The 24,762-nt window shown below is 38.7% G+C and overlaps 1 protein-coding gene across 4 annotated transcripts in view; it reads left to right on the top strand.

The window, feature by feature from the left end:
- Positions 1 to 24,762, top strand: part of LOC103467583 (myosin-10-like) — a 71,441-nt gene that overhangs the window by 29,309 nt on the left and 17,370 nt on the right. For all 4 annotated transcript variants that reach the window (XM_008414134.2, XM_008414119.2, XM_008414126.2 and 1 more), the window contains 20 exons: positions 3,798 to 3,890; positions 5,065 to 5,128; positions 5,307 to 5,405; positions 6,761 to 6,904; positions 7,294 to 7,389; positions 8,650 to 8,768; positions 8,853 to 9,005; positions 10,056 to 10,229; positions 11,307 to 11,480; positions 12,255 to 12,369; positions 19,199 to 19,392; positions 19,481 to 19,602; positions 19,713 to 19,782; positions 20,072 to 20,232; positions 20,997 to 21,105; positions 21,190 to 21,321; positions 22,273 to 22,479; positions 22,571 to 22,708; positions 22,791 to 22,914; positions 23,723 to 23,894. In XM_008414134.2, the coding sequence (XP_008412356.1) occupies positions 3,798 to 3,890; positions 5,065 to 5,128; positions 5,307 to 5,405; positions 6,761 to 6,904; positions 7,294 to 7,389; positions 8,650 to 8,768; positions 8,853 to 9,005; positions 10,056 to 10,229; positions 11,307 to 11,480; positions 12,255 to 12,369; positions 19,199 to 19,392; positions 19,481 to 19,602; positions 19,713 to 19,782; positions 20,072 to 20,232; positions 20,997 to 21,105; positions 21,190 to 21,321; positions 22,273 to 22,479; positions 22,571 to 22,708; positions 22,791 to 22,914; positions 23,723 to 23,894 (2,660 nt within the window). The remainder of the gene's footprint in view (positions 1 to 3,797; positions 3,891 to 5,064; positions 5,129 to 5,306; positions 5,406 to 6,760; positions 6,905 to 7,293; positions 7,390 to 8,649; positions 8,769 to 8,852; positions 9,006 to 10,055; positions 10,230 to 11,306; positions 11,481 to 12,254; positions 12,370 to 19,198; positions 19,393 to 19,480; positions 19,603 to 19,712; positions 19,783 to 20,071; positions 20,233 to 20,996; positions 21,106 to 21,189; positions 21,322 to 22,272; positions 22,480 to 22,570; positions 22,709 to 22,790; positions 22,915 to 23,722; positions 23,895 to 24,762) is intronic.

The following is a 24,762-nucleotide window of genomic DNA, read 5'->3' as shown; positions in this document are numbered from 1 at the left end:
TATGTAGCAGAAGCTAACGCTAAAGCGCTACACCAGCATGGTATGTAGGAGAAGCTAACGCTAAAGACTCCCTTCAGGTTAGTCAATAGGAAGCTCTGCAACAGATTTCTGTCTCGGCGTCATTAGCGGCTAACCATTACCCAGTCATCGTATTCTCACATTGCTTACAAGTAATTTGCTTGTTGTCTGTCACCTTACTTCTGTCGCTGCCTTCTATTGTTCCAAAACCAAAAATGTTCTATAATGGCCTTTGGTGTTTGGTTCTTACTTACTTCTGACTTGATTGTTTAAAAAAAAACAAAAAAAAAACTTTATTTCTTGCAAAAATATAAACGGAACAATTTCTAAAAATTTCTTACAACCTAGTTGAAAATTAAAATTAATCTGATGTTTCAAATCGAAAAAGTGGTAAAAAAAAAAATAATAATTTACATAAACCTCCCGTCACCTAAAGAAAAACTAAATTGATAGAAATTACAATTTACAAAATTTAACATAAATGGCCACAACAACTATCATCAGCAATTTAAAACTAATGGAGGCTGACTGAAGTGTTGGACATCCCAACATGTTGGGATGTTGCCGTTGGGTAAGTTTGTCAACAAAGCAGAGAACTTGGGACCTACCTGCATTCTTCCTTCAAAATAAGAGTCTCAGACATGCAATATCTGCATAGTCCACTGATATTGAACAATATCCAAGTCAAATTTTAATAGTACAATCTTACTTTCCCAGATTTAATCACATGGCAACTGTAGTTACTCGTGTTGAAAGCAAATATTGTGCAGTTTTAATTATGTGGTACCAGAAGATTTTGTTATATCACTTTTTCTACAACTGAAAGAATTTACTTTTTAAACAAAAACAATAATTTTGTAAAAGTTTTTAGGTATTGTGGTGGTTTCTGTACACAGCTAAAACCTGTAGACTTTCAGAGCACACTGATTTTAAGCGAAGAGGTTCGGCGGTTCTCACATCGCCACCTCTTAATCGCTCAACTGGGCAACTCAAGCAGAACATCCAAGAATCTGCCCCAAATGAGTTTCCCACATGGCCAGGTCCTATTTTCCTTGCTTCTGAAAAAAAAGAAGAAGAAAACTTGGCATATTTGTTGGGCCTCTGAAGCAGATGTTGAGCACTGCGAATGCAAACACAACTCTGCTCTTCCTGAGAAGATTTACTGGGACAGTTGTGACTGATCCTCTTTGGGTCGCCTAAATCTGTCCCCAAGTCTTCCCCCACAGCCTGCCAAGCAGCCCACGTTTTAAGAGGAGATTCACTTGTAGCAGTTTACGGAGAAAAATGCTTAAATTGAAGGAAATGAAGAGACTTCTTAGCAGATGGGACGTTTTTGTGGCGTTCTCTGTTCCTGTCATATTGACTTTTTACTGTTCTTTAAAATTGATGCTGAATTTTGACCTAATGCATAATGGAAGAGGACAGCTGTTTAAATGTGACCTTTGTTCGGTCCAAACAGATGAGTAAAGATTGCCAGGTAAAGTTTTTCACCCCAGACCTGTGTTTGTGTAAAAACAAACTGCTCTGGTTTGAATTATCCGTCCCCTGTGGGCCGTTCAGCTGCTCCAATGGAGGGCTGCTGCATTCCAGCTGCTCACAATTTCACCCAAAAGCAGTTCTTCACACATTGGCCAAATGCTGCATTAATGTCTCACATCCCAAGTGAGATGCTGATTCCTCAGTTCCCCTCTCATGGAAAACGGCTTACTCAACCCTTCAGTGCGTGGAGATATTTCTGTCTGAGTGGGAGAAGGCTGCTTTTGCCACAAACTGTTTTTTTCTCGGCCATTTTGGGTTCTCTGGCCACGACAAAGTCCGCAGTGAGGTTTAGATGGAAGCGTAGAGGAAACGCCTGTCAAAACATCACCATAAATCTGTTATTTATTTTTTTCAGCATTTCTAAAGTGGGCAACATAAAAACACGTAACTATTTCAGCTCCTCTCTGTTTAGTGTGGGGATCGTCTGCTTTTGTCGCAGCAGAAGTTTTAAATTCAGTTTTAACTACATGTTTAGGTCCGTTTCGCCTGTAGATGATACCAGTCCAAAAAGAATGCAAGTAAAAAAAGTCTGAATTTTTATAAGCAATTAAATCGGTGCACCCTTAAAAAAGATGTATCGGTCAGCTGGTTTATCGGTGCTGATTTCCTTAATTTTGGGATATCGGTTATCGTCTGATTTTTACATGTGAAGCCGATCTTATGTATGCTGCAGAAGGTCTAAAAATCAGCCACTGTCCTCTTCTGCTCTCCCATTGGAGACGTTTGACTGATAGATCGACCCACCAGGTCATGTCTGCTCGTTTCCAGTTAACAATAATCACCACGCTTTTCCCAATTCAGCAACTCTCTTGCTGTACTGAGCAACATTTCAGGCAAAAATAATCCAAAATTGGTATCGGCAGGTTATTCTTTTTAAAAGATCGGTAGTCAGCGACTGGCCAGAAAACTGCAATCAGTGCATCCCTAATTTTTTTTAACTATAAATGGGCTCGCAACAAAATGTGCTGAAGCATTTTGTTTGTTTCCATGACTGAATGTTTAGGTATAGATATATTTAAAATTCATTCAAATGGCTGATTGGTGCTTAATGTTAACATAAAACCACCCATAAAAAAAAACAAAGTTTGATTAGAAACTCTTAAAATGTAAAAAATAAATAAATAAAGCCTTTTCATAATGATGTAATTTGGTCCTATTCAAAGGAAATCTGATTTGATTTAACTGATAAAATAATATTTAAGCACACAGCTTAATTTTTCTGTCCCTTCAGACATTAGAGGGCCACATAAATGGTTATGATGGGCCGGATCTGGTCCGCAGACCTTCTGTTTGACACTTTTGTTTTATGCTATTGGTGTCATTCTGTTGTAGAAATTTGCAGACATGGACTGAAAACGGATCAGCTGCCATTAAACATGACTAAAGAACCAGATGCTGCTTTGGAGCCTTTGGCCCGGACCGAGCCGTAAAAAGCTAAAAACCATCATAAATATGTTCTGCAAGTGAAGATTGTAAAGGTTTCCTCTGAAGATCCTTTTTCACCTAATCATCTTTTTTTAAGTCATAAATCAATACTTCCATCTATTATTATCTACTTTATCTTCTGTCGGATTACAGGGGAATCCCATATCATAAACCATAGCAACAAAATACATTTTCTGTTTTCATCTTTTTTTTCTTTGCAATTTCCTGATTTTTTTTTCCCCCGGGTATTTTTGGTTTTTGATGAAATAAAAAGCTCTTCATATTTTCACTTTTTGACACATTACATTTAAATCTCAGACCAAGAAAGAATATGCATAAAAAATGTGTTTGATTCCAGCTGTAGTTTAGTTTACGTTTGTCATTTTATATTGCTAAATTAGAAAATTTAATGCATTTTTCTGTCCATACATGATCTCTGGGTCAAATGCAGCAGCCCAGGGAATCCCAGGGCTTTTTTAAAGTTTTTTATTTTATTTTTAAAAATTCTTCCGCTGTTTTGGGAAAAATTTTAGGAGATTTTTGTCATTGCTTCCAAAAACTGAACTTAAGCAAAGGTTAATAGAAACATTTATTTGATCCCCTGTTGTCTTTTCCTAAGTTTTTCTCCAGAAGTTGAACTGTGATGCTCGCTTTGCCATGTCCCCTCAGCTTTATTCTGTTCGCCTCCGCCTCTATAGATCCTGTGAAATCTGCTGCATGATTGTTTCCCACCTGTCTGTGAGCCTCAGTTTGTCACCGCTCACCTCACACACCCCTTGGTGACTGAACGCGGCCTGTGTGTGTGTGTTTGTCAGGGTGAACTGGAACGCCAGCTTCTTCAGGCCAACCCCATCCTGGAGTCTTTTGGCAACGCAAAGACTGTGAAAAACGACAACTCGTCACGTTTTGTGAGTAAAGCCAGGCAGAAACCATGAAGTCTAATATAACTGTCATAAGATCTTCTGGTGCATCAAAGAAAGTTTGGACATTTGAAGAGTTTTATATTCATGCAAACAGTGTATGTCAGTAAGATGGCCTACGTCATCATACCATAAAGCACTGGTTCCCAAACTTTTTCTCCTGGGTCCCCCCCCCCCATGGATTAGGGGGGCAAAATGAATGTACGTAGCTGGACATAGACAACATCAACCCTACAGGCGTCTTTAGCTAGCATTACCTGCATCCAACATAACAGCTTTACTCAACTCAGTCGGTTAGTTTGGGGAAAAACTGCGAAAAGTTCTTTGCGTTTTGCTGCCATGATTTTAACACACCTGCGTAGCTCTGCACAGCAGCAGCAGCTCTCCTTCACTGCCGCACAGGTGTAAACCCAGCGCGAGTGTCGTAGCGCGAGTGTTGCGTTTAAAGGCAACACTCGGAAAAACAGGTCACCACATGTTAACAACGGATTAAACAGTTTTAACTGCTGATAAAAGTGACAGAGGACACAGATATGGGAAGTGTGGAAGCTCCTACTTTATCAAATTGACAGAGGAATAACAGAGTTGGCCATTCTAAGGTAAAAACCCAGCTCAAACAGCGTTCATGTTTTTTTTTCTCATTCGGACGGCTTCCCGCGCCCCCCCTATGGGACGCGCACAGTTTGGGAACCTCTGCTATAAAGAATCTATCAAGTGAAACAATATAATACACCCAGACAGAAAGGTGGGAATGAATTGGAAGTGCATAATGACTAAATGGGATAAAATTATGACCTTCACCCTTCCTAAAAGAAAGTGGCATGAAAAATCTTATTTGGGTTGCATTTTCCTGCTGTGTGAACGTAGCTTCGGGTGCTGTTTGATGACGCCTCCAGTTCCACCACATATTTCCTCTAAAGGCATCTGTAGATGTATCAGCTCACTGAAAATCAGATCAAGTTGCTGCTTTTGCAAAATATTTCCAAAATGAAACAATTACTTTGAGCCTTAAGAGTATGTGTAGTATGTGGAATAATAAATCTGATACTATTTATCGTGCTTCCACTGTGTTATCTGTACTGGTGATTATTTTATAGTGTAGATGTCAGTGATTGATTGGTTTGTTTTTGTTTTAACATGAATCTTGTGTTAATCTCTGCAGGGGAAATTCATTCGCATCAACTTTGATGTTGCCGGGTACATCGTGGGTGCCAACATCGAAACCTGTATCCTGTGTCCTGGAAATGAGCATCTATCAACTCATCTAACAGTCTTTGTTTTGGATGCTCTCAGGAATGTTATGCCTTTCTAAGCTCTGACCTCATTATAAGTCAGTCACAGAATGTTTTGTTTGTTTCGTACTGGAATGAAAAAGATTTATGTTTCTTGACTGTTCTGCGTCAGACTTGCTGGAGAAATCCAGAGCGATTCGTCAGGCCAAAGATGAACGCACCTTCCACATTTTTTACCAGCTGCTGGCCGGAGCTGGAGAGCATCTCAGATGTGAGTAAGAAGAGAGTGAGAGGATTAGTAAGAAGTGAAAATACGTCTTATTGTTATAACTCTAAGACCTGGACTCCTGGAAAGCCTGGACTGTAATATAATTTACAAAAATGAAGTCCCAGAATACACACACTGTTACCTCACACTTTTTATTTCTTTTATTGAAATAAATATATGTTCTCAATTCTGTTAAGTGAAGGGGCAGATGTATTTATTTCAGCTCCTTATTTTTTTTTAAAGGTTTTGTTCGCTCTAGTGGCCTTTATTTGAAAGTAGTTCGACGGGAAGGAGGGGGAAGACATGCGGCAAATGTCACCAGGCCGGGAATCAAACCTGCGACCACCAGCATGAGGACTAAGGCCTCAATACATGAGTTATGCTTTGCCCCTGCGCCACCACAACACCCCTCAGCTCCTTATTTATTATAATTATGGAAATCTTTTCTTTCTGGGACAGAGTAATACGTTTTTTTTATTGGATTTGACTAAATGTAATGTTTATTACTTATTTCATAGTTGTTTACTGTATTGTTTTTATCATACAAAGCACTTTGAGCTGCCTTGTTGCTTAAATATGATATACAAATAAACTTGACTCTTAAAGAAAAGAAAAAAAATCTTCTAAAGCCAAAACCAATATGTAGGTAACATAGTAAATATTGTAGCTTTATTTCCAACACTTAAAATGGGAAACAAAGGACAAAACAACTAAAATAATTTAATTAAAAAGAAAATATGGCTGGTGCTGTGGTGGCACCAAAATATGGCTGGTGCTGTGGTGGCACCAAATACAACCCATGTATTTGTTCCTCATGCCGGTGGCCACAGGTTCGATTCCCGGCCTGATGACATTTGCCGCATGTCTTTCCCGTCTCTCTCATTACCCTCTTTCCTGTCAAACTACTTTCAAATAAAGGCCACTAGAGCCAACAAAACCTTTAAAAAATAATAATAATACAGCTTAGACAATAGCTTTATATGTAATGTCTAAATACATTTAGATGAGGAATACAACCATAAGATTAACATAAATATCCAAAGCAAAACTATACTCACCCAAACATTGTTTAATAATTAATATTTGTCACATAAGTTTAGCTGTCATTCCTTGTTTTGAAAGAGAAAAACAGGAGAATTTGTAGACTTGTTAGTTTAAATTTCTGTCCTTGTCAGTGTTTTCTGTGTTTTGCTCTTATATTATTTTCTCACAAATATTCGACAGGGAGATTAGATGTTCGCAGTGTAATTATAAGCCAATTTAATAAACATCTTTACATTTGTACTCAGTTGGTGAAAACTAGGGAAGTCTGAGATCTAATGGGGATTAGGTTTTTTACGTTTCCTTTCTCTCCACAGCCGATCTGCTGTTGGAAGGGTTCAATAACTACAGGTTCCTGTCGAATGGCAACATCCCAATTCCAGGCCAACAGGACAAAGACAACTTCCATGAAACCATGGAGGCCATGCACATCATGAGCTTCACACATGAAGAGATTCTGGGTAAAGCAGGAGTTCACTCTGACCTAACTTTGTTTTTTATTTTTAATGTTCTGCTTCCTGTTCAGCGCTAAAGATAAATGATAGAACAAGAGGTGCATTTCTTCATGTAAATGCGATTAAAAGATTCAAAACCGGTTGGCCAGCATCTGCATGCGAAGATGAAGATCGTTTAGAAGAAAGAAAGGGAGGAGGAGTTAAAGACCAATTAAAATAAAATTTAAAAAAAACATTTTTTCAGGTGGATTTTTTGTAAGTTAAAAATGAAGTATTTTTAACTTCATTTTAAAATAAGTTAAAATTAAGTTGAAGTTGTATTGTCCAGGATCAGTGAAAAGACTTGAAATGCCGTCAACATTTCTGATGATTTGTCTGGATTTGTATATTTGCAGCGATGTTGAGGGTGGTGTCTTCAGTGCTGCAGTTTGGGAACATCATCTTCAAGAAGGAGAGGAACACTGACCAAGCCTCCATGCCTGATAATACTGGTAACTGTTCTAGAAAGTCCATCTGCTTTATGTCTGCTTGGTAAAGCACAGACTCCCCCTTATTTCAATTCTGTTTATTTATGCAAACAAATGTAAACTTGACAAACGGGTTCCACTACTTCGATCCACTTCATTCCAGTCCAACATTACATACATAATTACATAATTTGGTTGATAATAAATATCAGCTGAGATTATCTTTATCAGGAGCCGAACTGATTCCTCCTAAGCCAACATGTGACTACGGCGAAGAGGAATTATTTCCTTTCAACCAGAAGTAAAGTACATTTAAATTAAGCTCACTATGAGCGTTCATGAACTTCTTCATGAACTCCTTCACTGTTTTCCACCCTGTCAGGATTTATAAATGGCTGGAAAAGTCTGATTTTAAAAAATAAACTTAAATTAAGTTTTTTCCAAAACGTAATGTGTTCAAAAAAGTAAGGGGATGAAAAACAAACATTTGCCTTTCTAGAGTTTATTAAATTTCACATTTTCTAAAAGCAAGCAAGGAACCAACTAACCAACCAGCCAAAAACCACCTATATTCCTTCTAGTTTTATAAGTTCCATATTTAAACCCTGGTTACTGTAGCGACATCTGCTATGAATTTATAGTGAACTTTGTAATTATATAAATTCATACAATTGGTTCAAAAATTCAGAGAATTCCCCAAAAATCTGAGTTTGACGTGAAAAATGTGTAGAAACCATAAACTCTGCACCTCCTCAGTCTTCTGTTGAGCCCTAAAACAGAAATGATTTGCTTTGTACAGCCTTCCAGTTTCTCTAAGTGTGCTGTCAGACAAAAGGTCCTAGAACAGAGTGAAACAAAAAGATAAAAGTCTGCTTCCCATCATGCAGCTCAACCAGAAACCTCTAAATGCAGAAACAGAAGGCAGAACCAAAGCAGCTGTGTTTTATTTTCAGTAGTGAAACATCTTTGGTTTAAATCAGGCTCTGTTTTTGTATAATAGCTCCAGCCAAGTAAAATAATTTTATCAGTCATATTCCATATTTGAGAGAGATTATTATTAATCAGGTAATGCCAAACTGTATTGTCGATCATTTATTTTTGACAAGAAAATCTGAGTTCTGCATTATATGATGAAATATTAGCTGTTATTCCTGTTTCTGCTCTCTTTGCCAAACTAATGTGAGATACTTTTTGTACATATTTCAGTCTCGTGACCCTTTTCTTATTATGTAGATGGAAACTGCTTTGTTTTCATGTTTATTTGTTTAAATCTTTGTTTTCTAGCTGCTCAGAAGCTGTGTCATCTGCTTGGTATGAATGTGATGGAGTTCACCAGAGCCATCCTGACGCCCAGGATCAAAGTGGGACGAGATTACGTCCAGAAAGCCCAGACCAAGGAGCAGGTCACCTAAGTCCTGACTGGCTCTGTTTGAATTTATTCTCTCCTCCTTCGTCTTCATGCTGTTGTGTTTTTTTCCTCTCTGCAGGCCGACTTTGCTGTGGAGGCGCTTGCTAAAGCAACGTATGAGCGCCTGTTCCGCTGGCTGGTTCATCGCATTAACAAAGCTCTGGACAGAACCAAGCGGCAGGGCGCCTCCTTCATTGGTATTCTGGACATCGCTGGGTTTGAAATTTTCCAGGTTTGAATTTTCCTTTGTTCCTTTTTCTAAAAGTAGTATTGTTCCTGCTTTTGAGGGACTTGCAGTGACTTGCTAAATATTTATAGCCCTTGAACTTTTCCATATTTTGTCACATTACAACCACAAACATAAATGTATTTCATTGGATTTTAATGTGAAAAACCAACACAAAGTGGTATATTAATCATGAAGTAGAAAGGAAATTAATTGTATATGATTGGGCCTTGTCACTATAACAAACTTTGCTGGACGATAAATTGTATTGTGATAAACAATAATCTTGTTGTTTTTGAGACCATTTTGAAGTAATATAGTGGTAACGGCGTACTAATGCAAGAACACATTCTCAATGAACAATAAACTTTAAATTCTAATGAACATTTAACACTGGAACTGGAAGACATTTTAAATATCTAAGATAAATAAACAAAGCAACAAGTAAAATTAATTATGACGTTTCTGTAAACAGATTTGTCCTCCAAAAAAGGGCTAGTCGAGACAAAAACACCAGACACACATGACGCAAATGGAAACAGATTAATAACATTTTTTACAAATTAAAAAACTGGAAAGTGTAATGTGTAATAATATTCAGCACCCTTTTCTCTGAGTGCAACCAGTTGCCTTCAGAAGTTGCCTGTTGATTCTAATGACTACACAGAGTCCGCCTGTGTGTAATCTAATCTCACTACAAATCCAGCTGCTCTGTGACGCCTCACAGGTCGGTTAAGAGAATATTGGGGAGCAAACGGCATCACGAAGTCCAAGGAAAACACAGGTCACATCAGAGATGAAGTTGTGTAGAAGCTTAAAGTAGGTTTAGACTTTGAACATCTCACCCTTCAGTCCATCATCTGGAAATGAAAAGAGTATGGCACAACTGTAAATCTACTAGCACATATAAACTTAGGAGAATACTGATCAGAGATGCAGACAAGATCCACAGCTCAGGTGGAATTCAGCAGTATGAATACTTTTGAAAGCCTCTGTATAGGTTTTTTTTTTGGAGTTTTCTTAAATTGATAGTCTTTCTCTTGCTTGTATTTGCAGCTGAACTCCTTCGAGCAGCTCTGCATCAACTACACCAACGAGAAGCTGCAGCAGCTCTTCAACCACACCATGTTCATCCTGGAGCAGGAGGAGTACCAGAGGGAGGGCATCGAGTGGAGCTTCATCGACTTCGGCCTGGACCTGCAGCCCTGCATCGACCTCATCGAGAGACCGGTTAGTGACAATAAAGCCTGATATGGATGGCGTTAGCAGAAGCTTTAAATACATGCTGAACTCTTCATATTTTCAAACTGTATTCCATTTTATTCTGATGTTATGTGATGGACTAGAAGTCTGCAAACCGACTCTTTTCACCTCTTACAGTGTCTCTTAATATTACTTTGGGTCAAAGTAATGTGGTCAAACCACATTACTTTGGTGGTTATCATCAGTCCAGCATCTTTTGCCCCTATTCATTAAATAACCACAAACTACAGAGCAATATCTCCAAATGAGAAGTTGATAGCAGTTAGCAGCAACTAGCATTTGTAAAATTAAACATAGCTAAAATGCACAACATTAATAATAATAACAGTTAAAAACATTATTCAAGACGTAACAAAATTACTCATGAAACACTTTATATGACTAAGTTTGTCTAAAATACATGTTGAAATGTAATACTTGTAAAGAAAACACAGAGCTGATTCCAATACATACCACAGTTGCCGACAGCAACAGGAAAAAAAGGGGGAGGAGTTGTTGGTTACCGGTTGCTATGGTAACTAACGGAACTTAATATTTGAATAAATGTCTGGAAAATAACTTGACTAAATGAAGTAAATTCAAAGAATAAATAAAAAAATGTTGACAAACTTCACATGTATTGTATTGTTAAAATAAACACAACTTTGAAGTAAACCATTTCATTTTGGGTGTATGTTTAGCACCGGTCTCACACTGGAAGGGAAACTTTCTCCCTGCCCTTTCTGCTGTATCCTTTGATTTTCATGATTTGTTTTCTTCACTAGTATTCTCTAACAAACCTCTGAGCCATGTGTCAAGTTCTCCTTTGTGTCAGTCTCTCATGTAAAGGTGGAAAAGGTGAGAGGGTTTGAATAAGTTTTCAAGGAACCGTATTGTCACCATTTGCCTAAATCATCTTTTAGAAAGAAGTGATTTAGGCCGTTATTTTAGGAAGGTTACGATATGAAAGACACAGCGGATGATGAATAAATCATGTGTTTGTGTAGGTGAGACTGCATTACTGTGCTCTACCGTGGGAATGAAATGTTTTCGTTTTTCCTCCAGGCGAACCCTCCAGGAGTGCTGGCTCTGTTGGACGAGGAGTGCTGGTTCCCCAAAGCCACAGACAAGACCTTTGTAGACAAACTGATCCAGGAGCAGGGAACTCACACCAAGTTTCAGAGACCCAGGCAGCTCAAAGACAAGGCTGACTTCTGCATCATCCACTATGCTGGGAGGGTAGGCTTCGTTACTGGTTGGGTTTCTAAATGCCACATTTAGTAGACAATCGATTTTGTCTTTTGGAAGCAGATTTGTTAGAAAATTAAGCTTCTATTAAGTCACAATTAAGCTTCCAATGACTCCTCATTGTATGTTGATTCAGCTGCCAAATCTTTATCTTTGAATAGCTGTTTGAAACAATGATGCATCGTCTTCTCTTGTGGGATTCCCAGTGAACACTAAGGCCTGTTTGGTCAGAAATGTTTGGCAGTAAAAAACTGGATTGGCCGAACAGACAGACCTGCTGAGGTTCACATCTGTTCATATTTACGTGGCTTTTGGATTTACAATAGAATATTTCAGAACAATGATGTACTGATGATGTAAAAGTTATCAATGGAGATGAACCAAAAAAAAAAAAAAGGCCTCAGCAAAGTGAGAGTTTTACTTCAGATGCAAATGAAGCAGCAGCTCCGTTTCCAAAGAACATAAAATTGAGCAAATTGGAACTAGAAAAATAATTTTCCAAAATAAAACCCATCCATTCCAGGAAAAAAGTTTGAGCTGGCTTTTCAGCCATATTGAAATTGGTATATACAATAATCAGTTTGAGTTTGTGTGATCTTACGTTAAGTTATAGTTAACCTAATCTCAATGAAACCATGTCCTTGAAAGATATTTGGGGTATTTTATAGTATCCTTACTCTACTGCATGTACTGTACATCATAAATAACTGCAAAATACTTTTATTTCTCTGCATTTTACTAAACTAAAGCCTGTTTCTTGTTCAGGTTGACTACAAGGCAGACGAGTGGCTGATGAAGAACATGGACCCTCTTAACGACAATGTGGCTACGCTTCTTCATCAATCAACAGACAAATTCGTGGCTGAACTGTGGAAAGACGGTAATTTGCTTCCTTAAATCTCAACGTAAGCTAGAAAGAAACGGTTTAAAAACCACGTCCAGTCAGATTCATGTGTTTGTAGCCTTCTGCTTATTTACAGAGCTGTGAAAAGGGGTTTTATCCCCTTACACTCTGAAATGGTTTAGATGTTTGAGCTCAAGTTTTAATATAACCTGAAGGAAAAAAAAAATTTTTTTAAATGATAATTTAATTCATTAAGAGTAAAAAAAAAAAGCTTGGGCAGGGATTTTCACAGCATCCATTTTAAGTCAAAACTTTGACGAGGCCACTCCACAACCTTTATACTGCCTTTTGGAGCCAGTCAGAGTCAGACCTGCTGGTTTCCATAACACAGGTTTGCTTGAGCTTAAGACATTAAAACTCTCCCATGAGTGTCATTTTTGCACCTTATTATTTATTCTGGTAAAAAGGAGTAAGGATCTTCACTGTTCTATGTTTTCTACATCTGTGGATAATATTTCTACAGCTTGGTTTGCTGGCGTCCCACAGGTTTTGAAATGGTGTCTTCCTGCCCAGACAGACAGATGTCAAAAACTCTATTAATTTAATTTCTTAAAATAAAACTGTCAAAGTGCTTCTTGAAGACAAAATGTCAAATCTTTACATAATAAAATTTAATTAAAAAGACAAAATAAGCAAATGCAGATAATATCCAGTAATATTTGAAGTGTTTCTAAGGAAACTGTGCAAAACGCTGAGGAGTGATTCTCTAAAATATTAAACTTGTTCCCTTGGATTAAGACTAACTTTTGATTTGAGGATCTGAACCCTGGAGTTCATTAGGAAGGAGCTTGACTCTGCAGGCTGCTGAAAGTTAAAGTCAGCAGTTTAACCTGAACTCCATTATGAAGTGATAAAGCATTGAAAAGACATTAACACAGGAGCAATGTGAGCTCTGCTGCTGGTTCCAGTTCAAAGTCTGGCTGCAGACTTCTGGACCAGCTGCAGACGTGTGACAGAAGTCTAGACATGAGGAAATAAAATTATGAATAATCACCTCATTCCTGTTTTGAGACTTAACTTTTTCAGTTTGGAAGTCCATTTAAAATGATCAAAACAGTTTTTTTGTTTTGTTTGGCCTTTAAGAGGCATTGATATGTCGTCTTCACATCCATCAGGTAACAGATTTCTCTCCAGGTTTTTGATCCTCAGTGTCAGCTCAGCTGGAAGGAGGTTTATTTCCTTTAGTCGCAGACGTAATTCAGACGGTTTAAAGGTGCCAAACTGCATCATATTCATTAAACTGATGAAAAATGCTCTGAGATGCATTAATAATCTGTCCTATGTTAATTTTTATGAGATGGTTTATCCTTATTTATGTTATTAGACAGATTCTGTTTAAATGTTTTGATCTTACATTTCATTGTACAGATCAGGTTGGTGGTTAATTGTTGCTAATTCCTAAATTAACAAGGGTGGGCAATTACTATTTTACTTACTGGGGTCAAACTGGCGTAATAAGTTGTTTTACCCTAAACCTGGTTCACACAGCAAGATTTTTATGCCGATTTTCCCTTCCAACAGTCTTAAGGACGCTGTGATTATCAGGATGGCTCTTAAAGGTGACCTATTATGCTCCCTGGAACCGGTTAGGATAGATATGTGGGCTATACAAAACGTACTGATGACAGGAGGCCCTGTGATGAACCTTTTTGCTCAAAGTCATTCTTAGATAATGAGATTTTATTATGCTCTCTTCTGCCTATTTTCAGCTGTTTAAGGGCCTCCTGTCGCTTTAAATCCAAATACGCTGCTGCTGACCACGCCCCCAACTCAATGTTTACACTCACACGTGAAAATGGCTGCAAAAAAATTTGCAATTATATACCATACATCTTTGAAAAGCAGAAGTGGAGCCTCCTGCACAACCACCAAGAATGCAGGAAAGTGGTTCCCTACAAAACTCTTGTCTTTTCCAGCAGCCGTTGTACAGCGAATACAGCGATGACACCAGCTGACCAAATGGAAGTAAATGTGCAAAATGTGAATTTTTCATAATAATTCTCCTTTAATGTAATATTAGGAGATATATCTGTCGTGATCTTTTCCACTCGAACAGACAAGATAACCGCTCCAATCTAAGATCAGGGATATTCAGCATGTTGGATCGTCTTGCCCCAATATGTTGTCTCCTGAGGACAAACAAGAACGCATCCTGTTGAAATGTGACGTGTAACCAATCAGAAAGCAGTGTGATGAAAACATGGAGGGTATCATAACAGAAGACAAAACGATGGACGATGGACGTCAGACATCCTTTTGTTTTTTCTGGTCCACAAACAATCTCCATTTCTTCTTCCTCGGCAGCCATGTTCGTTTACTCTGAACTCATGTTGATTCCCGTCTGACATCTGAATGTTGGCGAATAAAATTGGTCTATGTGGCTGAAAGGATCAAACCTGTTAAATCTATAATTTTTTATTATCATGAGTGAATTCTGTCAGGTTTTGAAATTTGACCGAAACTTTAAAATCTCGCTGTGCAAAGTTTCCCCCAGAAAACCTGCTAAGCCCGGAGGTTGGGTGCTAGGACAGTCATTCACCCAGCAGCCCGCCGTGTTTTTGAGTTAAAAAATACTTAAAGTTGACAGGAAATTAGAAAATATCACTTGATAATTATGCATTATTGAAAGATTAGAAGATTAATACCTGAATACCAAAATCTTAAAAATGCAAACATTAAAAAAAAAAAACTTAAATAAATAAGCAATGCTCAGCCTGCTTATTGGGGGCACAAGTAAAGCCTGGTGGCCCGCCAGGCTTATAATACATACCCTGCTATGTGAACCAGGCATTAGTAAATAAAACTGCTATTTGTGTTTATTTGAGTTAAGATGTTTAAGATATGAAATATTTGAACCTATAAGACGGATCATCTTTTCCTCAGATCTGAAGCTTCCAGACATTTTATTACTAAAAGCTTCTTCTGTTGTTGACTTGTTGCACTTTTCTGACATCTGAAAAAAACAACTCACACTCAACACCTCCTCCTCCTCCTTCTTCTTCTCTGTGTTGTAGATATTCAGACCATTCAAAGGGCCTCATTCTATGACAATGTCACATGTCTGGATGAGCCAGAAGGTGAATGACTGGGTGGCACCGCAGCAGAACTGGGCCAAAATATGAATTACTGCATCATAAATCAGAGGCTGGATATAATCACTTGTTAAACCGGATGATTTGGAGCATGTTGGTGTATTTTTGCCCAGGTCTGCCTGTAGCTGGTGCTGTGCATCATGTCGTATCTGAAGTGGCTCCCATTTGCTTCCAGGCTGCATGGCTCCTCTGACCCGGCCAAAAGCAGCAGCGCCTAGTTGGGAACTAGAATGATGTGCTTCCCTTAGTTCAATTAGTGTGTTTTAATTGTATCTTTGTGAGCTTAAGCTAAAGTAGTCCTGGTGTTTTGTAATGAGAAAGACATTCCGTAACAACCAAAGGATATTCAGCGACACGATCTCTCGCTGCAGCTGCAAAAATGAAAACCAGATGCGGGTTTTGGTGTTTCTCTTTTGCTCTGAGATCATAATTAAAGCTCCAGCCTGCAGCCATGCATCATGTTTGCTCAGGTGCAAAACCTCCACCAGACTGCGACTTTTAATTTGAAGGAACCTGCTAAGGCATAAATATGCAACATCATTTATATTGAGCCAGTGGTAAAATCAGTACAGAGGTAATACATCCAGTTTAGCTGTGTTTTTCAGTGTCATGTGACAAATTAATTAATCATTTTTTTTGTACAAGTTTTCATACCCTCTGAACATTTTCACATTTTACAACCACAAACTTCATTTAATATTTTCTTGGAGTTTTATCAAGTGGGAAAATGCAGCTCTCACATCTCTTTTCAAATAAAAATCTGTAAAGTGTGGCATGTTGCTGGTGTTTAATATAAGAATAACATGCAACCTTTGATCAGCTGCAGCTCTGCAGAAGTTATCAAAATAGCTCAACCTGAGCAGCTAATTTCAAGTATTGTCAGTTGAATTTAGCCTTGGAATTGGACTAGGCCATTTTAACATGAATATAATCTAAACCTTTTCATTAATTATGGCTGATTTCTCTGTTCAGTCTTTGATTTTTGTTTAGTTTATTTGTAGATAAGCTTCTTCCACATTCCCTCTACATGACTTCTGGACACATTTTTTAGATTTTCATTTGTTGATTCTCCTTTTTCTTCCACTTCATAATTATTCCCTTCTTTTTGTTGGTCAGTTGCACAAATTTATAATAAAACTTTAAAGTTTGTGGTCATAATGTGACAATGTTCAAGCGACTGTAATTAGACTTTTGGGACTTCTGAAATTATTTAACCCTCGCCAGTCATCCTGAAAAAATTAAAATGTTGAGAATCTCAGCTGTTAGCGGGAATGTGATGCCAGGATCTGAGCGCTTCCCTCTGAACCCGGAGGAGACCCAGTAGATGCAGCCAAACGCTTTTCACCTCCATGTCCAGAAGCTCTAGCTCTAGTCCTAGACTGCTGCTGTTCTTATTTACCTTTCTGCTGCTGGTCGTTTGGAAACCTCATGTCAGCAGCTGCGTTTCCATTACAAAATGTGCCCAAAACTGTTTATGTATTTACTTTAATGTAAATACATGAACAAGCCTTTATGTAACATTTCAAATAAAATAATCATGTTTATTAATACAAAATAATCAGTAAGAATGTAAACAGTGACACGTTTATAATGTTGCCTAATTGTGCTCAAATTTGTATAAAACATTTGCTCATGTTGCAGAAATTTAAGAATCTAATCTCTGAAATCTGTTTTTTTTTTAGAGATGTTCCGATCAGGTTTTTTCCTGCCGATTCCGATCACCCATGAGGGCCGATCACCAATGCCGATCACATAATTATTATTATAATTTTTTTATCATAAACACTACCGGTTACATTATGTGGAAAAAGGAACCATGAATTCACCTTAATTTAGACAAAAACTTGTTTTTAGTAACTTTTCCCAAGAAAAAAAACACAACAGGCATTGTGCAAATTGTACTGCTATCAATAATACTATCTTTAACAGACTGATAACATATGAAGGCTCTGAAGAGGCTAAATAATGCAAAGAGCCAAAATAAAACCTCTCAACATTGCCACAAAATTCAAGTATAAAACTTAACATTCAAAGGCAAATACAGGATCCATTACAATAAACAATCCAGAGTTACTGAATGAAAACTTCCTGATAGCATGGCGGCTAGCTGATTACTGCTAGTTCTGATTGGTTGTTTCTGACTGAGCGGAGTAATTATGCAGAGCAGAGAGGAGATGATTATTTTTTTTTTTTTTAGAGATTTTCTGTCTCATGTTAGGACAGCAAAAGTTTTAATACGTATGTAAAATTTATTTTTTTAGGTTAGATGCTGCAGCTTTAAGCAGAGGTTCGGTGTGAGTCACTACCAAGTGGAACAGAAGCGGTGCTCCGTCTGTGAAATATTACTACCTGTAGCTTAGCAGCGGTTCAACAGCGAGAACAGAACCAGCGTCTTACATCGCAGCTCGAAGACTTAAATAATTTTGCGGGTTATTTGTTTAGCTTTTTGACCGTCATGCTAATAATCCGGGTGAGTGTTTGTAGCTGTGCGCTGCTTTACCTGCTATCTGATCCTCCATATGTCTTTTTTACTGCAGTGAGCCTCGATGTAGCCAAACTCCGTCAAGTATGGCATTGTTTTTATGCCATATTAGATTCGTTGTGTTGATGCATTTTGACGTGCTTCAATTTTCCGCCGCAACACGCAAACTTCCCCATTCACTTAGTGCGTTATAGTTCCACATCACTTTGGATTTGTTGCTGCGCGTTTGCGCAGAGTGAAGGAAAGAGGAGACCAGCTGCACAGGCAGGTTGGAAATGAGATGCAGGTGATCGGTATCGGCAACAAGAGACAATGATCGCCGGTCACTAATCATACACTTTTTCATGGAAATCGGCCGATTATGATCGGTGGCCGATCAATCGGCACACCTCTAGTTTCTTTAAATGCAGGACCGATCTATACATAGTAGTATTACTCAAGTAAAAGAAAGAAGTAGACTTCAGTAAAACTACTCTCATAAGTACCTTTTCTACAAAAAAATTACTCAAGTAAATGTAACCATACTATCCACCTTTGAGCGTAGATAAGAACATCAGTAGCTTATATTTGTCGACAACCATAACGTGATATATTGGCATTATTTAGCTAACATTATCTGCATCAACAGCATTACTCAACTGTTATCTTGGAGGAGAGGAACTGCAAATTTCTTTGCCTTTTGCTGGTTTTCTGCCATGATACTAACACACACTTGCGGCGCTCTGCACAGCAGCAGCAGGTCTGCTTCGCGGCTGTGCAAAGGTGTTAAACCGACATCAGCTCTTCAGCGCTCATGTTGCGTTTAAAGGCGGCTCGGAAAAACACTGTATTAAACAGTTGTAACAGCTGAAAAAAGGGCACAGATGCAGGAAGTGCAGGAGCCCCTACTGTATAAGATCGATATAGGAATAACAGAAAGTTGTCTGACCTAAAAATAAAAAACCCACCTCGACTCTGCGGGCAGGCAATGCCCTCCATTGCCCGCCCATACCTGCCTCCTTTTACTTCCTGTCCTCTTCGTCTTTTCCGGCAGTAGTAACATCCTGTTGTTGATCACATGGTTATGCAAGCGCAAAAACTTGCGCTTTTTCAAAATTGCCACGTTTCTATTGGGCAGATTTATTTTCGTAATTCCAGTTTATGTAAGTTTAATGGAAACGCAGCTGCTGCGATGCTGTAAGCCTCTGCCGTCCTGACAGACGGTCTCCGTCTCTCTCTGTGTCCCCACCAGTGGACCGGATCGTGGGTCTGGACCAGGTGGCTGGGATGAACGAAACGGCGTTTGGCGCCACCTATAAAACCAAGAAGGGAATGTTTCGTACGGTGGGGCAGCTCTACAAAGAGTCACTCACCAAACTCATGGCCACCCTGAGGAACACCAACCCGAACTTTGTCCGCTGCATCATCCCCAACCACGAGAAAAGAGTAAACTCCCCCCCTGCAGATCATAACTTGTATTTTAGACTCTCGTCTTTTCCTGTGTCTGGGATGCTGAATGTGTTCGGGTCCGCAGGCTGGTAAGTTAGAACCTCACCTGGTTCTGGATCAGCTGAGGTGTAACGGCGTCTTGGAGGGAATTCGGATCTGCAGACAGGGCTTCCCCAACCGGATCGTCTTCCAGGAGTTCAGACAGAGGTGAAGAACTGCAGAGTTTCTAGTTCCCATGTAGAATATAGTGGCGTGAATAAATATTTACACCCGTTTGGTGTAAGTATTTTATATTTGTGTCTTTTTTTTATTTGCAGATATGAGATTCTCACCCCCAACGCCATTCCAAAGGGATTCATGGATGGGAAACAGGCTTGTGAGAGAATGGTAACATCTTTTTTCCTGTTGATTTCCGGCTCTTTTCATAACTCTTATTTTATATTTTCTTAATGACACTGGCTTTTATTTCAATCACTCTTTTTTTGAGTTGACATAAATTCAAAGTTGGGATAAATAGAAGTTGTAAAACTTGCTTATCGAAGCTAATATCAGACTGATTGGTGAAAAAAAATCCAGATTTTCCGAAAATGGAATCTCAAAGAACAGAAAATTCGATTAATCGTTAAAACCGATGTATCACTCAGCCCTGCTCTCTGTTTTGTTTGTGTTTTCTCAGATTCAGGCCCTGGAGCTGGACCCCAACCTGTTCCGCATCGGTCAGAGTAAGATCTTCTTCAGAACCGGAGTTCTGGCTCACCTGGAGGAGGAGCGAGACCTGAAGATCACCGACATCATCATCTACTTCCAGTCCGTGTGCCGCGGATATTTAGCTCGCAAGTAAGAGCCGGATCTTCACTTAAAAACCATGAATTTCTAATTTTCAAGAAATTATATTTGAGATTTCTGCATATTTTGATTATATTTTTAATTATGTTTTAAATCATTCAGAACTTTGCCTGTGGAAAAAAGTAATGAGTATTTTTGGTCTAGTTTCTACTACTTTTAATCGAGATATAGAAGATTATTTTAAATAAATAATTCATTAACATTTAGTGACATAATCTGCCAGTGAAACAAAACATTTTTTAAAATGTCTCATTCCACTGAAGAACACTTTTTAGAGGTTTTTTACCTTCTTTATATATTATGTTTAAGTATTTAATTTGAGCAGGAAGCTAATTTACTTCAGCATGATTTGTTTGTGTCGTTTAAGTGTAATGAATGTTTATTATTCCTAACTGCTCACTTACTTATTAATCTGTGTAATTGAAATAAAAGTTGTCTTATGTTTTATACGCCACATTAGTGGCTGGTTCTCTGTGTGCAGGGTGAAACGTTTCAAAGCATTATATTTTAGTTATGAGTTCTGTAGAATGTAGAATAATATCACAAGACATTATTAATAATATTAAGAAGTAATTTTGTATAACAGTGAACCGAAACTGTCTTTTTTTATGTCCAAAGTGCTTGAAAAGTCTGAAATCTTTCCTTGAAAATGCCTGAAAAGTGCTTGAATTTTACTGAGGGGATAAACGTTCGAACCCTGAACCTTTCTCTTTTCTCTGTTCTCCTTTCTTTTCTCTCTCTTCTTTCTTTTTTAGAGCTTTTGCTAAGAAGCAGCAGCAGCTTAGCGCCCTGAAGGTCCTCCAGAGGAACTGCGCTGCTTACCTGAAGCTGCGGCACTGGCAGTGGTGGCGGCTCTTCACCAAGGTGAGACTTTGAGCTGCAGCAGCGCAGAGTTAAACCGAAGGAACGAGGGAGAGCGACATGGGTTTGGTTCCGGTTCTGTTCCAGGTGAAGCCGCTGCTTCAGGTCACCAGACAGGAGGAGGAGTTGCAGGCCAAAGACGAGGAGCTGGTGAAGGTGAAGGAGAGACAGCTGAAGGTGGAGAACGAGCTGGTGGAGATGGAGAGGAAACACCAGCAGGTGAGAGCATCCGCTCACTGCAGGCCGATTAAAGTTTCTAACCACGGTCACATCAGAGTCTGTAAATAATGAATCACATTTTAATCAAAAATTACACGTAAATAAATCAACATTTTAATTCAAAACCCCTTTTTGCTACTTAAATAGCCACATGAGCTCAACAGCAAATGTATTTATTGTTTTTAATCTGTTATTTAGTCTATAATTTCAACCATCAGATTGATGCAAACTTCTGTTTTCAAACCTTTTAGGAACGTCTACAGAAATGTGGACTGTAGACGCTGATATTAGCATCTGCTGCTACGTGGTTAGCATTGAGACGCTATCTTGTGCTGCAAAGCTTCACTGATACTAACTCTTGTTTGCATTATTTCCACACAACAATAATCTTTCCCAGCGTCTCATCAGGTTGTTTTTTAAGCCTCAAAGGGCCAATAAGAGCGGCTTTGTCATCCATCAATGTTGTTTGTTGTTTTTTAGTCAGATTTACGGGCGCAGCAGGAATGCATGAATGGAAGGATTCTTGCTTGAACCTTAGTATTTAAAAGTAGATTAAATTAAATGAGTTAAATGTTTTCTGACAAGTTAAAATCTACGCGATTAATTAGTAAATTTTATTTAAAAATCGCTTTTCAGAGATATGAATCACAAAGCGCTGTACAATAAAAATCAACTTTAAAACTACACAGAGCTTAAAAGAAACATATGACACTCAATGAGGTAAAAGCCTGGGGAAATCAAAAAGTCTGTAGCAGCTTTTTAAAAACCTCCGCAGCAGCAAAACGGATCTGCAAGGCCAAACTGTCCCACAGCTCTTAATCAAAACTAAACCTCCCAGCCCTACTTCTTACTGAATGTAAATATTTACACTTGAAATAAACCTCATTTTAATTTGAGTTAGAAAAAGTAACAGTCCTGAAGCCAAACTGTAGATCCTTCTTCTTCTTTTAGCTCCTGGAGGAGAAGAATATTCTGGCGGAGCAGCTGCATGCAGAGACCGAACTGTTCGCCGAGGCGGAAGAGATGAGAGTTCGCCTCCTCTCTCGGAAGCAAGAGCTGGAGGAAATCCTGCATGACCTGGAGTCCCGCGTGGAAGAGGAGGAGGAGAGGAACCAGAGCCTGCAGAATGAGAAGAAGAAGATGCAGTCTCACATCCAGGTCTGTGCTGCCCTTGTTTTTATCTTCTGATATTCACAAACTGCTGGGTTGTCTTTTCAAAAAGTCAAAACTTTTGCTTTTCCCTCCACAGGACCTGGAGGAGCAGCTGGACGAAGAGGAAGCTGCAAGGCAGAAGCTGCAGCTGGACAAAGTGACGGCCGAGGCGAAGATCAAAAAGATGGAGGAGGACATTCTGCTGCTGGAAGACCAAAACTCAAAGTTTCTCAAGGTGAGGAGCGTTTCCTGTTCAAACAGGAAGTTCATCAGACTTTTCAGAATTTTATGTGTTTGGGTTCCTTCTTGGTCGACAGGAGAAAAAACTGGTGGAGGACAGAATCGCTGAGATGACGTCCCAGCTGGCAGAGGAAGAGGAGAAGGCCAAGAATCTGGGCAAAGTGAAGAACAAGCAGGAGATGATGATGGTTGATCTTGAGGGTGAGTTTCTAATTACCAAACAATGACAAGAAGGTTCTGCATCGTTTCTTCTTCCTGAGAAGCTCAGGTCCGTTCATATCCGTCAGGAGAAGCTGCAGATGTTATAAAAGTTGAAACAAAGTTAAACTCTTCAAAGTTAAAATCTCCATTTCTTTATTTTCTTATGTCTGCTGTATTTTATGAAGCATATAAAGCTCTGGAAAAAATGAATACCATTGAAAAACCCCTGGTTATTCCACCAAATATTGACCTCAGAACTCCTCCTGGGTTAAATCATCAGTGTTGTTTGTAAATAATATGAACTTGTTCTCTTTGCATTATTTGAGGTCTGAAGGTTCTGCATTTTTTCATTATTTTGACCATTTCTCTTTTTCTGCAAATATAAAATTTTTGCTCGTAACTTCAGAAACATGTTGTCAGAAGTTCATAGAATAAAAGAACAAAGTTCATTTTATTCAAACATAAACCTATAAAAAGTGAAGTCATAGGAACTGAACATCTTAAGTGGTTTTCCAGAGCTGATTAGGGCATATGAGTGACATATATGAGTAAAAATAAAATCAGATTTTTCATACCAGATACCATTTCCAATTGTAAATTATTTTTTCTCACTTTCTTTTCTAAAAATAAATTACAAATATTTTCAAAAAGTGGATTTTATTTCAATCACCCCTTAACATGAGCTATACTACAGTGTTAGGACGAGGCTCCAAGATTTTATGTTTAATTGCAAAAATATAGTAATATTAGGAGAATAAAGACACAATTTTACCAGAATTTTAAGATTGATGCCTGTGATCGTCCTCAGAGCGCTTAAAGAAGGAGGAGAAAACGCGACAGGAGCTGGAAAAGGCCAAACGTAAACTGGATGCGGAGACCACCGACCTGCAGGATCAGATCGCAGAGCTTCAGGCGCAGATCGAGGAGCTGAAGATGCAGCTGACCAAGAAGGAGGAGGAGCTGCAGGCTCTGCTAGCCAGGTCAGTCAACAGGAAAACCAGACAAAACTGCAACGGCCGCTCCACTTCTACTGGAAAATAGTTTTTTTTAATATGCTGAATGTATAAAAACACTGTTTGTGTTGATAGTGGAGCATCTTGTAAGTCTCAGAATTCACATTCAGAAAAGCAAGATGACGTTTTTCTGTTTTACTTAATATCTCTGAAACCCCTAAATTATATCGTAACAGCTAAAATGCAACGTTGATGGACTTTGTGGCTTCAGTTTGCACATTAGAGTTGTAATTTGTGGTCTCATTCTGCACAGCTGGGAACCTTTAGTTTCGCTATAAAATTTGACGGGCTGACACGGTTTCTGTCTGAGGATGTTTCCACACCAGGATAGTTTGGGAGACTTGATTCAGTTGGGCAGGAAGTGCTGAAAGATGTCACATCTTCATTTGGTTTCCCTCAAGTCGGACCAAACCGCCTGCATGGCGTCACGCGGTTACAGCAGCTGCTTGGTCTGGGGCACGACCAGGATAAACGGCGAGCCGTTCAGCATGTTGCTCAGTAAACATGAGAAAAAGATGGCAGTAGATCATGCTAGCAAAAATATAAACCTTTATATTATTAATGATAATACATCAAATTTAGGTTCATTTATATGTTCCTAAATAATACATTAGTTTTCTTCCCAATTGTGGGCACTGCCATCTAAAAAGCTAGTTGTGGTAATCCTACAGTTAAACTAAATATTAGTTACACTAATGCAACTAATATTAATGCTAAATGCTATACCAACATGGCATGTAGTGGAAGCTAATGCTAAATGCTATACCAATGTGGCATGTAGTGGAAGCTAATGCTAAATGCTACACCAATGTGGCATGTAGTGGAAGCTAATGCT

This window comes from Poecilia reticulata, linkage group LG1 (assembly GCF_000633615.1).
Source record: "Poecilia reticulata strain Guanapo linkage group LG1, Guppy_female_1.0+MT, whole genome shotgun sequence".
In the NCBI taxonomy this organism is placed as follows: domain Eukaryota; kingdom Metazoa; phylum Chordata; class Actinopteri; order Cyprinodontiformes; family Poeciliidae; genus Poecilia; species Poecilia reticulata.
Note: the sequence above shows the minus strand (reverse complement) of the source record. Positions and strands in the feature narration are given on the sequence as shown.